The following is a 16,457-nucleotide window of genomic DNA, read 5'->3' on the forward strand; positions in this document are numbered from 1 at the left end:
ACAAGAGGGCCTTTGAGGTAGTAGGAACGGCTCTTCTTTCCCCTGAACCGGCAAAGGAACACGATATGAGTTGCCAAGTGTGTTGCCCGGTATAGACATGCCCTGGAGGGAAGTATGGCAGAGAGAGGGAGAGAGAGACTTACGGTGTGGATGTCTGAGGGCACACACAAAGGACTAGATTTGTGTGTAGAGATGGCACTGGGCAGACACCCGCCCTGGCAAGCTTTGCCCCCGGTGTATGTGTGTGTGTGTGTGTGTTTGTGTGTGTGTGTGCACGCACACGCTTGCGCACACAGGTTTCCAAGAGTGTTAAGTGTCCAAGGTGAGTACACAAAAAGTGCATAAATGCCCAAACTTACCCATGAGCAAGTTTTGCGTCCTGAACGCAGGCCCGGACAGGGCCCCACAAGTTAGCATGTGCCTGGCTGTGAGGGTTGGGCTGTGTGTGCGTGTGTGTGTGTGTGTGTGTGTGTGTGTGTGTGTGTGTGTGTGTGTGTGGTGACCTCTGGCACTCTTGCATGTCTGTGCCCGGGGAGGTCTCAGGCCTAAAACTGAGGAGACAGGCTCACTGCAGCCTAAGCCCCCTGAGGCAACATGCTGGGATGGGATCTGTCTGCGTCCAGCCAGGTTCGAGGAGAGGTTTCCGTCCGGCAAAGCCTCGGGAGGGAGGGAGGCCCCCCCCCAAAGCATCGGTTGGCATGTGACATATGGTCAAGTAAAAGGGTGATGGCGGGTTGGTGTGCGACAAGAGCCCATCTCAGAGGTCCAAGTCCACAGGTCCTCCAGGGCAACTCTGCCATCTCCCAGGCCAGTTAGACCAACAGCCAACGAGCCAGCAGCAGCAACAACAGCAAGGAATGCCCAAGGTTCTCCCTGAAGTTCCCGCCAGTACCCACTCTGCGGGTGACCAGGCCCTGCTGGTTCCTTCTGGCAGACAGGGCTCCCCCCAGCACCCCGTCCCCCTCCACCCCCTGCCGCCTCTCCCGGGTGGAAGGCCGGGCACAGTCAGATCGCTCCTCCTTGCAGCCGGAGGAGAGGTCCGCAGTCCCTCCGGGCCGCCCCTGGCCTCTCTGAACCAGAGACAAGAGTGGCACCCCCGGCCCCGCCCGCAGGGCCACAGGAGCCCCAGTCTCTCGCCCTCCCTGGTCTCCCCGCCCTGCCCCTGGCCGGGCCAAGGGCTAGAGCACCTGGAGTTTGCGGGAGCAGGTGAGGTTGCCATGCACTAGCTCCCACATGGCCAGCAGCTCGGCGGGCAGCAACTTGTGCACCACCAACATGGAGCGGAAGAAGCAGGGCTCCTTGTTCATGCGGCTGCTCTTGTTGCGCACGATCCCGAAGGTCTTGAAGCCCTCGTGGGCCACGGGCCGCACGCCCAGCACCTCCAGGCACATGCCCAGGAAGACGTCGTCGATGGGGTACAGCTCCAAGCCCTCGGAGGCCCGGAGGAGGCGGCGGGCCAGGCCCCCCGCCATGAGGAAGCCCCCGCCGCCGGCGTAGGGCGGGTAGCTGGGCTTGTTGTACAGAGGTCCCGGGATGTAGTACTTGTTCTCCTTCTTGCGGATGGGCTTGGCCCGGAACAGGACGTCTCCGACGAAGAGGTCCTCCTGGGGCCGACGGTCAGCCAGGAACTCCAGCAGGTTGGCGGGGTTGACGAAGACGTCGTCGTCGCCCTTGAAGATGAAGCTGACCCGGGGGCAGTAGATGTCCAGCCACCGGAGGAAGTGGACCTCCTTCAGGGTCAGGTTGAAGAAGCTGTCCAGGAAGTCCCACTGCAGGATATCCCCATAGAGGCGGTCCTCGTAGGTCAGCAGCCTCTGGTAGTGGTCCCGCTCCTCTTCCTTGGAAGCCGTGCCCAGCAGGAAGAGCGTGCGGACCGCCCCGCGGTCCCCGTCCGCCTCCCGCTCCCTGCCCCACGTCTGCCGGATGGCCTCCCGCCGGTCGTGCTGGGTGATGATGGACTTGACCACCACCAAAAGGTACACCTCCCCCGTGCACTTCTCCGGGTGGTTGAGCAGGATGGGGAAGTAGCGGCAGTGGCGGTAGAGGAGGAACTGGCGGAAATGGGGCTCCAGGCTCTGGAACCAGGCTTCCTGGGTCAGATTCGGGTTGGCCGTGCAGTTGGGGGCCGTCACGTCCCAGGACCGGGGCCCCTCTCCGGCCGTGGGGCCCGGCGCCTCCTCTTCCCGGGGGCTCTTCCAGAAGCCGCCGGGGCCGGGGAAGGCCACGCCATGTTTCTGGACCTTGCCGGGCTCCGGGGAGGGTGCGGGGCCCTGCAAGAACTGGCCGGGAGCTAGGCCACGCTGGAGCACCGTTATGGCCACCAGAAGGGCTAGGGACACGCACACACTCTTGTAGATGGTCTTCTTCCTGCCAGGGGGCCGGGGGGGAGAAGAGGGGGAGATGAGGGAGAGAGAGTCAGGTGGGTAACTTCTCAGACTGTGAACACGTGGGTAGGGAATGGATCTATTGTTATATTGTACTCCCAAGCGCTTTGCACAGAGTAAGAGCTTGATAAATGTGATTGAGTCAGTGAATGAAGCTGCACACACTCGCCTTGCTCTGACCACCTACCCGGAGGAGCTTCCCAGGGATTATTACTACGGCCCTGCCTCCTCTGGAAATGGTAATGGGAGTAGCGGGACTAGCGCAGGGATCCCCCTTCCTCCCCCTGCCCCCATTCTCCTCCATCAAGGTCCAATTCCAATTCCAGGAATGGCTCTCTGTGGTTTGGAAGTATCCCAAACCTCCTTTCCCAGGAGACTATGGGAAGCCAAGGCCTCTTGTCTACTCAACCTGCCGCCTTCGTCCATCCATCCCACCCCCTCCCTGAGTCAGTCAATTGTATTTATTGAGCGTTTACTGCACGAGGAGCACTGTACTAAGCACTTGAGAGAGTATAATACACCGACATATTCCCTGCCCACAAGGAGCATACAGTCTAGCCTACTGAGAGCTCACCTCCTCCAGGAGGCCTTCCCATACTGAACCTCCTCCTTCCTCTCCCCCTCCTCCTCCTCCTCTCCATCCCCTCTGCCTCACCTCCTTCCCTTCCCCACAGCACCTATATATATGTATATATGTTTGTATATATTTATTACTCTATTTTACTTGTACATATCTATTCTATTTATTTTATTTTGTTAATATGTTCGATTTTGTTCTCTGTCTCCCCCTTCTAGACTGTGAGCCCACTGTTGGGTAGGGACCGTCTCTAAATGTTGCCAACTTGTACTTCCCAAGCGCTTAGTACAGTGCTCTGCACACAGTAAGCACTCAATACGATTGATTGATTGTCTACAGTCCTGAGGTGGGAGAGGTACCCCCAGGCCTCTCCCCTGCATTCTCCTCCCTATGGCCCAAGGCAGAGGGGTGAATTGGCCACATGGACAGTAAGCGCTTAGTACAGTGCTCTGCACATAGTAAGCGCTCAATAAATACTATTGATGATGGTCCAGACGTAGCACTGCTCCCTTTGGAAGCAAGGGGAACCCTCGCCTTGCCCAGGCCTCCGTGCCAGCCCTACCTCAACTGTTACCTCAGCTTTGCCCTTCCCCTAAGCAGGCGGCTATGTGGACGTCCCGTCACCTAGGAGTCTGTTTCCTGTTTCCCGGTGCCACCCCACTGTCAGGGAGGTGGGGGAAGGTGGTCTTTGATTTTGTTCCCCTCCCCACCCACATCCACCCAGTTACTCCAAGGAGGAAGATGTCATCTCCCCTTGTAGTTGCGAAGGGCTGAGAGGAAGCTAGCCAGGGGGTGGCCTTCTGAGCACAGCAATCCATAGTAAGAAAATGCCAACAATCTCAAGTCCCACTCTGAAAGCAGGGGAGGAGGTAAGGGAAGAAGGGATACGGTCAGCGACAGCCAAGAGACTAGGCTTCAGGACCCTCAAGGAGGTCCTTGCTCCTCCATGACTAAGACCAAGGGTCCTTTTTTTCCCATGGTATTTGCCAAGCACTATGTGCCAAGCACTGTACTAAGCGCTGATGGCCAAAGTGGTTCAGGTGTTGGACTTATGGGCACATGGGTCCAATGGGCATATGCCCGCATGGGTCCGAACCCCACTCCTGGTAGGAATATTTTGTTGGGAAGCAACGTGGAAATAGCACAGGCTTTGGAGTCAGAGGTCATGGGTTCAAATCCCGGCTCTGCCAATTGTCAGCTGTGTGACTTTGGGCAAGTCCACTTACTTCTCTGTGCCTCAGTTACCTCATCTGTAAAATGGGGATTAAGACTGAGCGCCCCATATGGGACAACCTGATCACCTTGTAACCTCCCCAGTGCTTAGAACAGTGCTTTGCACATAGTAAGTGCTTAATAAATGCCATTATTATTATTATACAAGCTAATCATGTTGGACACAGTCCATGTCCCACTTGTGGCTCACAGTCTTAATCCCCGTTTTACAGATGAGGGGACCGAGGCCCAGAAAAGTGAAGTGACTTGCTCAAAGGCACACAACAGATGAGTGGTGGAGCTGGGATTAGAACCCAGGCCCTTCCTACTCCCAGGCCTGTGATCTATCTACTAACCCTCACTGCTTCTCTTCCCTTTTTCCCCACCCCTCATCCCTTTGAGCCTGGAGGGGGACCCAATTCCCTCTCCCTGACTGGAGCACTCCCCTTCTCCAATTCTCCAGACCGCAACCCTCACAGACGCCAAAGTCCTCCAAGACTCCCCGCCACCTTGGGAGTGTCATCGCAAGTTAGCCCCCCTCAGCGCTGTGGATTTACCCAATCCACTTAACTCCCTATCCTTATTATCAATCAAATTTATGGAGTGCTTACTGTGTGCAGAGCACTGTGCTAAGCACTTGGGAGAGTACAGTATGATAGAGTTGGTAGACAAATGCCCTGCCCACAAGAAGCTTAGAGTCCAGATAGGGAGACAGACACTAAAATGAATTACAGATATATATGTAAGTGCTGTGGGGCTGAGGTCAACATCAAGCATTTAAAGAGCGCAGTGCATAGGTGATGCAGAAGGGACGGGGGTAGGGGAAATGAGCCCGTTGTTGGGTAGGGACTATATCTGTTGCAGAACTGTACTTTCCAAGCACTTAGTACAGTACTCTGCACACAGTAAGCGCTCAATAAATATGATTGAATGAAAAGTGGGGATTGAGACTGTGAGCCCCATGTGGGACAGGAGCTGTGTCCAACCTGGTTACCCCAATGCTTAGAACAGCTCTTGGCACATAGTAAGAGCTTAACAAATACCATAATAATAATTATCATTATGATGATGATGATTAAGAGCACAGGCTTAGTAGTCAGAAGTCGTAGGACCTACTCTTGACTCTGCCACTTGTCTGCTGTGTGTTTTTGGGCAAGCCACCTAACTTCTCTGTACCTCAGTTTCCTCATCTGTAAAATGGGGCTTGAGACTGTGAGCCCCATGTGGGTCAGTGACTGTATCCAACCCGATTGGCTTGTATCCACCCCAGTGTTTAGAATAATAATAATAATGATGGCATTTATTAAGCGCTTACTATGTGCAAAGCACTGTACTAAGCGCTGGGGAGGTTACAAGGTGATCAGGTTGTCCCACGGGGGGCTCACAGTCTTAATCCCCATTTTACAGGTGAGGTAACTGAGGCACAGAGAAGTGAAGTGACTTGCCCAAAGTCACACAGCTGACAATTGGCAGAGCCGGGATTTGAACCCATGACCTCTGACTCCAAAACCCAGGCTCTTTCCACTGAACCACGCTGCTTCTCTAACGGTGCCTGGCACATAGTAAGCACTTAACATTCATTCAATCATATTTATTGAGTGCTTACTGTGTGCAAGCACTGTATTAAGAACTTGAACAGACACCACTAGTCTTCTAGACTGAGCCCGTTGTCGGGTAGGGATTGTCTCTGTTGCTGAATTGTACTTTCCAAGTGTTTAGTACAGTGCTCTGCACACAGTAAATGCTCAATAAATACGGTTGAATAAATGAATGAAAATGCTGTCTCATTTGGGAAATGTGGAGATATGATTTTAATAAGGCTTTGAGGGTGGGGAGAGCTGTGGGCTGTCGGATAATGAAGTGGGAGGGAGTTCCAGGACAGAGGAAGGACATGGGCGAGGGGTTGACAGCAAGGTAGATGAGATCAAGGTACAGCGTGGCTCAGTGGAAAGAGCCCGGGCTTTGGAGTCAGAGGTCATGGGTTCAAATCCCAGCTCCACCCCTTGTCAGCTGTGTGACTTTGGGCAAATCACTTCATTTTTCCAGGCCTCAGTTCCCTCATCTGTAAAATGGGGATGAAGACTGGGAACCCCACTTGGGGACAACCTGATCACGTTGTAGCCTCCCCAGTGCTTAGAACAGTGCTTTGCACATAGTATGCGCTTAACAAATGCCATTATTATTATTACAGTAAGTTGGTGTTAAAGGAGGGAACTGAGCATGCTGGATTGAATTAGGAAATCAGAGAAGTACGGTAGGAGGGGTTGCTTGTCTATGTGACCTTGGGCAAGTCACTTCACTTCCGTGCCTCAGTTAACTCATATGTGGGACTTGGACTGTGTTCGACCTGATAATAATAATGGCATTTGTTAAGCGCTTACTATGTGCAAAGCACTGTTCTAAGCACTGGGGAGGATACAAGGTGATCAGGTTGTCCCACGGAGGGCTCACAGTCTTAATCCCCATTTTACAGATGAGGTAACTGAGGCCCAGAGAAGTTAAGTGACTTGCCCAAAGTCACACAGCTGACAATTGGCAGAGTCGGGATTTGAACCCATGACCTCTGACTCCCAAGCCGGTGCACTTTCTACTGAGCCACGCTGCTTTCTGATTAGCTTGTATCTGCTCCAGAGTTTGTTACAGTGCCTGAAACATAAGAAGTGCTAAACAAATACCATAAAAAAAAGGGGGTGAGCTGACTGAGTGCTTTAAAGTCAATGTTTTTTCTTCAATCCCCGTTAGGTGTATTCACTTTATGTTGGTCTATCCCCACATTAGACCATAGCTACTTGAGGTCAGGAGTTGTGTGTTTTATTTTTTTCCAGCATTCTTCCAAGTGCTCCAGTGCTCTTCCCACAGTAGGCAATTAAATACCAGTGAATGAGTGAAATTGTAAGGGTCCCCAAGATGGGTTTTCTCTGGGAGGAGAAAAGCAAGAATGGCTTGTGGTGAAGCAACTGAGAAGGGAATTGTAACGAACAGACCCTCGAAATTTGGGTACTATAGTTATGGAAGGGGGATAGATGTGCGCTCATATGCTTTGAGCTCATTATTGGCAGGGAATGTGTCAGCTAATTCTGTTGTACTCTCTCAAGTGCTTAGTGTAGTGCTCTGCACAGAGTAAGCACTCAGTAATTACCACTGATTGATTGGCCAAATGTGGAACAGACTCATATGTGGCAGCTTTCTGGACATGGAAAGAAAATGAAGCCCAAATCTTAGCTGCATCATTTAAAGTTCAGAAATAAATATGGCAAATGGCATAAGAGCTGAAAAGTTTGAACTCCATAAACTGCTCTGGCTCAACGTCTTCAGGTCAACATCTATGCCTGAACACCCAGGTGACAGTGAATATAATTTGTATTCCTGATATTATTTTGGTTTCAAAGGAGTCTAAATGGCTCCGGTGACTTGGGGGGAATTATTTTTTAATTGTATTTGTTTAAGGGCTTAATTTGTGCCAGGCATGGTACTAAGCCCTAGGGTAGATATAAATTAATCAGGTTGGACACAGTCCATATCCCACCTGGAGCTCACAGTCTTAATCCCCATTTTACAGATGAGGTAACATGGCAGACAAGTGGCAGAGCCAGGATTAGGACCCAAGTTCTTCCAATTTACAGGTTTGTTCTCTATCCATTAGGCCACACTGCACCTTCCCTTCTTCCCCTCCCTCCCTGAAGGAATCTCATCAACTCTGTCCTCCAACCGTTAACCCGACAGCCCCAAAGCAAATGTAGAAAAATGAGCAGAAAAAGGAACAGAGTTGTTCCAGGGGTGAGAGGAGGAATTGAGGGGCATTGGGATTTAGGATTGAGCATCTCAACCTGGCAACGTGGCTTGGGAATCAATCAATCAATTGTATTTATTGAGCACTTACTGTGTGCAGAGCACTGTACTAAGGGCTTGGGAAGTACAAGTTGGCAACATATAGAGACGGTCCCTACCCAACAGTGGGCTCACAGTCTAGAAAGCCACAGCGGCTTTGATCACCATATCTTTCATTCATTGTCGTATTTATTGAGCGCTTACTGTGTGCAGAGCACTGTACTAAGTGCTTGGGAAGTACAAGCTGGCAACATATAGAGACGGTCCCTTCCCAACAACGGACTCACAGCCTAGAAGCCGGAGCTGGGGCCTACGAAGAAGTCCTCCTGGGTTTCACCCCATCGTGAAAGGGGAGAGCCAGGAGAGCCTTGCCCTTGCTGTTCTTGTATTTATTGAGTACTTACTATGTGCAAAGCACTGTCCTAAGTGCTTGGTTGAGTACAACAGTAAACAGACACATTCCCTGCCCACAACGAGCTTAGAATCTAGAGGGTGTAGACAGACATTAATATAAACATGTGATTTACAGATCTGTACATTAATGCTACAGGGCTGGAAGTGGGGGGAGAACAAGGGGAGTAAGTGCAGTCATATTTATTGAGCGCTTACTATGTGCAGAGCACTGGACTAAGCGCTTGGGAAGGACAAATTGGCAACAGATAGAGACGGTCCCTACCCAACGACGGGCTCACAGTCTAGAAGTGGGAAGACAGACAACAAAACAAGTAGACAGGGTCAATACCATTAAAATAGATAAATTCATTCAATCGTATTTATTGAGCGCTTACTGTGTGCAGAGCACTGTACTAAGCGCTTGGGAAGCATTGGGAAGCAGCGTGGCTCAGTGGAAAGAGCCCGGGCTTTGGAGTCAGAGGCCACGGGTTCAAATCCCAGCTCCGCCACTTGTCAGCTGTGTGACCTTGGGCAAATCACTTCACTGGGCCTCAGTTCCCTCATCTGTAAAATGGGGATGAAGACTGTGAGCCCCTCGTGGGACAACCTGATTACCTTGTATCTACCCCAGCGCTTAGAACAGTGCTTTGCACACAGTAAATGCTTAACAAATACCAACATTATTATTATAAGTCGGCAACAGATAGAGATGGTCCCTACCCAATGACGGGGCTCACAGTCTAGAAGCGGGGAGACAGACAACAAAACAAGTAGACGGGTGTCAATACCATCAAAATAGATCAATTCATTCAATCGTATTATTGAGCACTTACGGTGTGTAAGTAAGTCAGGGCAACAGCAGAAGGGAGTGGGAGAAGAGGAAAGGAGGGCTTAGCCAGGGAAGGCCCCTTGGAGATGTACCTTAATAAGGCTTTGAAGGAGGGGAGAGTAATTGCCTGTCAGATAGGAGGAGGGAGGGCATTCAGGGCCAGAGGAAGGATATGGGCGAGGGGTCGGTGATGAGATAGGTGAGATCAAGGTGTAGTGAGAAGGTTAGCATTAGAGGAGTTGAAGTGGGTTGTAGTAGTAGGAGTAGCGAGGTGAGGTAGGAGGGGGCAAGTTGATTGCTTTAAAGTCAATGGTAAGGAGTTTTTGTTTGATGCAGAAGTGGATGGGACACCACTAGAGTTTTTTGAAGAGTGGGGTGACATGTCCTGAATGTTTTTGTAGAAAAACTAATCTGGATAGCAGAGTGAAGTATGGAATGGAGTGGGGAAAGACAGGAGGTTGGGAGGTCATCACGTTATGAGGACTTCAGCCTGTGAGTGTCTGCCTGAGGTATAGGGAAGGAAGCTGTGGGGGTTGGCGGGTAAACCATAGTACTATGGTTTAACTATTACGAGAAGCAGCGTGGCTCAGTGGAAAGAGCACGGGCTTTGGAGTCGGAGGTCATGTGTTTGAATCCCGGCTCCGCCACATGTCTGCTGTGACATTGAGCAAGTCACTTAACTTCTCTGAGCCTCAGTTACCTCATCTGTAAAATGGGGATTAAGACTGTGAGCCCCACGTGGGACAACCTGGTCACCTTGTATCCCCGCCAGTGCTTTAGAACAGTGTTTTGCACATAGTAAGCACTTAACAAATACCAAAATTAGTACTATGTTAGGTACTTACTGTATGCCAAGCTCCTATCCACAAGGGGCTCACAGTCTAAGTAGGAGACAATAGGATGTAATCCCCATTTTACAGATGAAGTAATAATAATAATATTGGTATTTGTTAAGCACCTCATTTTCCAGATGAGGGAACTGAGGCCCAGAGAAGTTAAGTGAATTGCCCAAGGTCACACAGCTGACAAGTGGCAGAGGCGGAATTGGAACCCACGACCTCTGACTCCCAAGCCCGGGCTCTTTCCACTAAGCCACGCTGCACAGAGAAGCACAGTCAGTTGCCCAAGGTCACCCAGCAGATGGGGCACAGTCAGGATTAGAACCCAGATCCTCTGACTCCCAGGCCTTTGCTTTTCCCACTAGACCATGCTGCTTCTCTATGAGTCTGTCTTTTGGGGGCAGCATTTGTCTGGAGTAATGATAGTGATGGTATTTGGTAAGCACTTACCAGGTGCAAGGCACTGTTCTAAGCACCTAGTAGACTGTGAAAGAAATAAAGAGCCTTGTGTTTGGAACAGAAATAATAATTGTGGTATCTGTTAACCATTTCATTCATTCAATCGTATTTATTGAGTGCTTACTGTGTGCAGCGCACAGTTTAGTATGTGCTAAGCACTGGAGTAATAATAATGATGGTATCTGTTAAGCACTTACTATGTGCAAAGCACTGTTCTAAGCGCTGGGGAGGTTACAAGGTGATCAGGTTGTCCCACGTGGGGCTCACAGTCTTAATCCCCATTTTACAGATGAGGTAACTGAGGCACAGAGAAGTTAAAGTGACTTGCCCAAAGTCACACAGCTGACACTTGACGGAGTAGGGATTTGAACACAGACTGTGAGCCCCCCCTTTTAGACTGTGAGCCCACTATTGGGTAGGGACTGTCTCTATATGTTGCCAACTTGTACTTCCCAAGCGCTTAGTACAGTGCTCTGCACACAGTAAGCGCTCAATAAATACAATTGATGATGATGATGATGATGACCTCTGACTCCAAAGCCCATGCTTTTTCCACTGAGCCACGCTGCTTCTCAAGATCCCAAGATACTCAGGTCAGACAATCCTTGTCCCAAACGAGGCTCAAGATGTAAATAGGAGGGGAAACAGGTATTCAATCCCCACTTAAAAGATGAGGAAATGGACTAAAAGGGAAGTGAAATGACTTGCCCTACGTCACACAGCAGGTAAGTGGCGGAAACAGGATTAGGAGCTAGGTCCTCCGACGCCCAGAACTCCACTAGGTCGGAATGAGCACACTTGTCTACTACATGAGTAAAGGAACTATTTCTCCCCATGGCTTGTTTGATTATTTCCACTTCTCAATCAATCAATCAATCGTATTTATTGAGCGCTTACTATGTGCAGAGCACTGTACTAAGCGCTTGGGAAGCACAAATTGGCAACATATAGAGACAGTCCCTACCCAACAGTGGGCTCACAGTCTAAAAGGGGGAGACAGAGAACAAAACCAAACATACTAACAAAATAAAATAAATAGAATAGATATGTACAAATAAAATAAATAGAGTAATAAATATGTACAAACATACATACATATGTACAGGTGCTGTGGGGAAGGGAAGGAGGTAAGAAGGGGGGGATGGAGAGGGGGACGAGGGGGAGAGGAAGGAAGGGGCTCAGTCTGGGAAGGCCTCTTGGAGGAGGTGAGCTCTCAGCAGGGCTCTCAAATCAGAGTCCAGTGGAGAGCTGGAACTGATGGCTAAGTGTGAGGACATGCACCTGTGTGCTATTGGTGGGCTGGGGGTGGGAAGGTGGGGGAGGCCTGGTGGGTTTGGTCCTGGGAACAACAAGCCATATCACAGCTCTGTCCCTAGATCAGTCCTTTCTGCCTTGGACCTTACTCACCGGGGGTCCTAGAACTCATCGCATATGTCTATTGTTTTATTGTACTCTCCCAAGTGCTTATTCTGTGTGCTCTGCACACAGTAAGCGCTCAATAAATACGATTGAATGAATGGATGAATGAATCTTCCTCTAATCAGAGTGAACAGATCCATTTTGGGGGTGGGGTGGCGGTGGGGTGTTCTTTCAGGGGGCATTAAAGAAGCCAGGGATGGCAGTGAGGTGGATTGTGTCCTAAAGGCGCGCTTCAGGTTGAGGCACAGCGTGAGAAGCAGCGTGGCTCAGTGGAAAAAGCCCAGGCTTTGGAGTCAGAGGTCATGGGTTCAAATCCCGGCTCCGCCGACTGTCAGCTGTGTGACTTTGGGCAAGTCACTTCACTTCTCTGGACCTCAGTTACCTCACCTGTAAAATGGGGATTCAGACTGTGAGCCCCCTGTGGGACAACCTGATCACCTTGTAACCTCCCCAGTGCTTAGAAGAGTGCTTTGCACATAGTAAGCGCTTAAAAATGCCATCATTATTATTATTATTATTGTAACCTCCCCAGCACTTAGAACAGTGCTTGGCACATAGGAAGTGCTTAACAAATACCATTATTATTATTATTATTATTATTATTATTCGGCACTTATTCGGTGTTCAGAGGAGCACCATGGCCTAATGAATAGACCACGGGCCTGGGAGTCTGAAGATCATGGGTTCTAATCTCATCTCTGCCACTTGTCTGCTGTGTGACCTTGGACAAGTCACTTAGCTCTGCACCTCAGTTCCCTCATCTGTAGAATGGGGATGAAGACGGTGAGCCTTGTGGGACACTGACCTGTGTCCAACCTGATTATCTTGAGAAGCAGCGTGGCTCAGTGGAAAGAGCACGGGCTTTGGAGTCAGAGGTCATGGGTTCGTATCCCGACTCCACCAATTGTCAGCTGTGTGACTTTGGGCAATTCACTTAACTTTTCTGTGCCTCAGTTCCCTCATCTGTAAAATGGGGATGAAGACTGTGAGCCCCCCGTGGGACAACCTGATCACCTTGTAACCCCCAGCGCTTAGAACAGTGCTTTGCACATAGTAAGCACTTAATAAATGCCATTATTATTATTATTATTATCTCTGCCACTTGTCTGCTGTGTGACCTTGGACAAGTCAGTTCTGCACCTCAATTCCCTCATCTGTAAAATGGGGATGAAGATGGTGACCCCTATGTGGGACACTGACTTGTGTCCAACCTTGAGAAGCAGCATGGCTCAGTGGAAAGAGCACGGGCTTTGGAGTTAGAGGTCATGGGTTCGAATCCCAGCTCCGCCACATGTCTGCTGTGTGACCTTGGGCAACCACTTAACTTCTCTGAGCCTCAGTAACCTCATCTGTAAAATGGGGATTAAGACTGTGGGCCCCCCGTGGGACAACCTGATCACCTTGTATCCCCCCAGCGCTTAGAAGAGTGCTTTGCACATACTAAGCGCTTAACAAATGTCATTATTATTATTATTATTATCTTGTCTCTAACCCAGTACTTTGTATAGCACCTGGCACACAGTAAGCGCTTCACAAATACCATAATTATTATTATTATATACTAGGCGTTCAATAAATACAAATGAATGCGCAGGACGGCTGGGGAGGAGAGGAAAATCGCTTGGTCTGTCCGGTTCCGGGCAGAAGTTGCTCTGGGGGAGAGGAGAGGACCACCCCGCCCCATGACCGGTCCTCTTTAAAAAGCAGTGAAGGGGATGGACAAAAGAGCAGGGATTGAGTGTGCTTTCATTGTCCTTGGAATGAAGTCACCTCTGCCCTCTGCCCCCCAGCCTCCTCCCACCCACCCTCATTTGGAAGACAAAACAGGCAGGCTGGAGAGGGTGGCGGGGGTCGCGGCTTATAAAGATAGTAATAATTATGGTATTTGTTAAGGGCTTACTATGTGCCAAGCACTGTTCAAAGCGCTGGGGTGGATACAGGGTAATCAGGTTGTCCCTCGTGGGGCTCCCGGTCAATCCCCATTTTCCAGATAATAATGAAGGCATTTATTAAGCGCTTACTAGGTGCAAAGCACTGTTCTAAGCGCTGGGGAGGTTACACGGTGATCAGGTTGTCCCTCGGGGGGCTCACAGTCTTAATCCCCATTTTACAGATGAGGAAACTGAGGCCCAGAGAATTCCCAGACTGAGCCCCTTCCTTCCTCTCCCCCTCGTCCCCCTCTCCATCCCCCTCATCTTACCTCCTTCCCTTCCCCACAGCACCTGTATATATGTATACATGTTTGTACATATTTATTACTCTATTTATTTATATATTTTACTTGTACATATCTATTCTATTTATTTTATTTTGTTAGTATGTTTGGTTTTGTTCTCTGTCTCCCCCTTTTAGACTGTGAGCCCACTGTTGGGCACCTGTATATATGTATATATGTTTGTACATATTTATTACTCTATTGATTTATTTTACGTGTACCTATCTATTCTATTTATTTTATTTTGTTAGTATGTTTTGTTTTGTTGTCTCCCCCTTCTAGACTGTGAGCCCACTGTTGGGTAGGGACTGTCTCTATATGTTGCCAGCTTGTACTTCCCAAGCGCTTAGTACAGTGCTCTGCACACAGTAAGTGCTCAATAAATACGATTGATTGATTGATTGTTGGGTAGGGACTGTCTCTATATGTTGCCAACTTGGACTTCCCAAGCGCTTAGTACAGTGCTCTGCACACAGTAAGCGCTCAATAAATCCGATTGACTGACTGATTGAAGTGACTTGCCCAAAGTCACACAGCTGACAATTGGCGGAGCTGGGATTTGAACCCACGACCTCTGACTCCAAAGCCCGAGCTCTTTCCACTGAGCCATGTGAGGCAGCTGAGGCCCAGGGAAGTGAAGCCACTTGCCCAAGGTCACCCAGCGGACGAGTGGCCGAGGCGGGATTAGAACCCACGTCCTGGGACTCCCGAACCCCAGCTGCGCTCTGGCTTTGGGGTTTCTCCGGCGGGAGGTGCAGGGAGGAGGGGGCAAGGAGGATGTACTTCCCAAGCGCTTACTACAGTGCTCTGCACACAGTAAGCGCTCAATAAATACGATTGAATGAATGAATGAATTGGGATCAAGGGGGCAGCCGGGAATAATGGCATTTCTTAAGCGCTTACTATGTGCAAAGCACTGTTCTAAGCGCTGGGGGGTTACAAGGTGATCAGGTGTCCCACGGGGGGGCTCACAGTCAACCCCCATTTTACAGATGAGGGAACTGAGGCCCAGAGAAGTGAGGCGGAGAGGGGTGTCCCCCAGGGAGGGAGAAGTTGGCACTTTCCCCAGAATTGGCCGCAAGCCCAGGGGCCGGGGGCCGGGGAAGGGCAGGCCAGGCCGGCCTTCAGGCCCTCGCTGACCACCCAGGGGGGGCCAGGAGACCCCCACCCCCAGCCCTCCAGTTCGGGGGCCAAGGAATGTGTCTATTTATTGTTACTTTGTCATCATCAATCGTATTTATCGAGCGCTTACTATGTGCAGAGCACTGTACTAAGCGCTTGGGAAGTACAAATTGGCAACACATAGAGCCAGTCCCTACCCAACAGTGGGCTCACAGTACAAGGTCATCAGGCTGTCCCAAGGGGGGCTCCCAGCCGTCACTCCCATTTTACAGTCCTCTCCCAAGCGCTTAGCCCAGTGCTCTGCACATAGTAAGCGCTCAGCAAATACGACTGAATGAATGAAAGAGGCAGGGGGGCTGCCGAACCAGCGGTCTGGTCCTTCCTTCAGCACCGTGGCCCCGAGGAAGCCGGGCACGCCCCGGATGCCCTAGTGGGCACCGAAATAGCTTCGCCCAGGCCCGGGCGGTGGGAATTTAATAATAATGATGGTATTTGTTAAGCGCTTACTAGGTGCAAAGCGCTGTTCTAAGCGCTGGGTATCCGCTGAGGGGCAGAGGGACAGGGCCTGGGGGTCCCCTTCCCCCTCGAAGTCCTGGGGTCACTCACCAGGGAAACATGCTGGGCCCCAGGGATGCCAAGGCCGGGAGCTGCGGGGCTGGTCCTGGGCTGGAGATGAGCCGCAGTTCGGAGTTGTCCTGCTGCATGGGGGATGAGTGGGAGGGTGGGTGGGTGGGCAGCAGGGAAGCCCTCCCCCCGGATCCCTCCTCCTCCTCCTCCTCCCACCCCCCTTTCCCGTGTCCCGAGGGTGGAGCCAGGAGAGGGCCGGGATCCAGGTATTTTTGTTAACCCTTCACCAGCCCAAACCGACTCCAACCCCGGAGGAGGAGGAGGATGGTATTTGTTAAACGCTTACTCTGTGCCAAGCACTGTTCTAAGCGCTGGGAGAGATACAAGGTCATCAGGTGGTCCCACGGGGGGCTCCCAGGCTTCACTCCCGTTTTACAGATGGGGTAACAGGCACCGAGGATAATAACAATAAGGATGGTATTTGTTAAATGCTTACTATGGGCCAAGCACTGTTCTAAGCACTGGGGGAGATACAAGGTCATCAGGTGGTCCCACGGGGGGCTCCCAGCCTTCACTCCCGTTTTACAGATGGGGTAACAGGCACCGAGGATAA

The 16,457-nt window shown here is 50.7% G+C and overlaps 1 protein-coding gene across 1 annotated transcript; it reads right to left on the reverse strand.

Moving 5' to 3' along the window:
• Positions 1–982: 982 nt before the first annotated feature.
• B3GNT7 (UDP-GlcNAc:betaGal beta-1,3-N-acetylglucosaminyltransferase 7) lies at positions 983–15,952 on the reverse strand. The gene is made up of 2 exons (XM_038746898.1): positions 15,884–15,952; positions 983–2,367 (listed from the first exon to the last, which is right to left on the reverse strand). The coding sequence occupies exons 1-2, from the start codon at positions 15,892–15,894 to the stop codon at positions 1,179–1,181; spliced, it is 1,200 nt and encodes a 399-aa protein (XP_038602826.1). The 5' UTR covers positions 15,895–15,952; the 3' UTR covers positions 983–1,178.
• Positions 15,953–16,457: the final 505 nt, after the last annotated feature.

Source organism: Tachyglossus aculeatus, chromosome 1 (assembly GCF_015852505.1).
Source record: "Tachyglossus aculeatus isolate mTacAcu1 chromosome 1, mTacAcu1.pri, whole genome shotgun sequence".
NCBI lineage: Eukaryota > Metazoa > Chordata > Mammalia > Monotremata > Tachyglossidae > Tachyglossus > Tachyglossus aculeatus.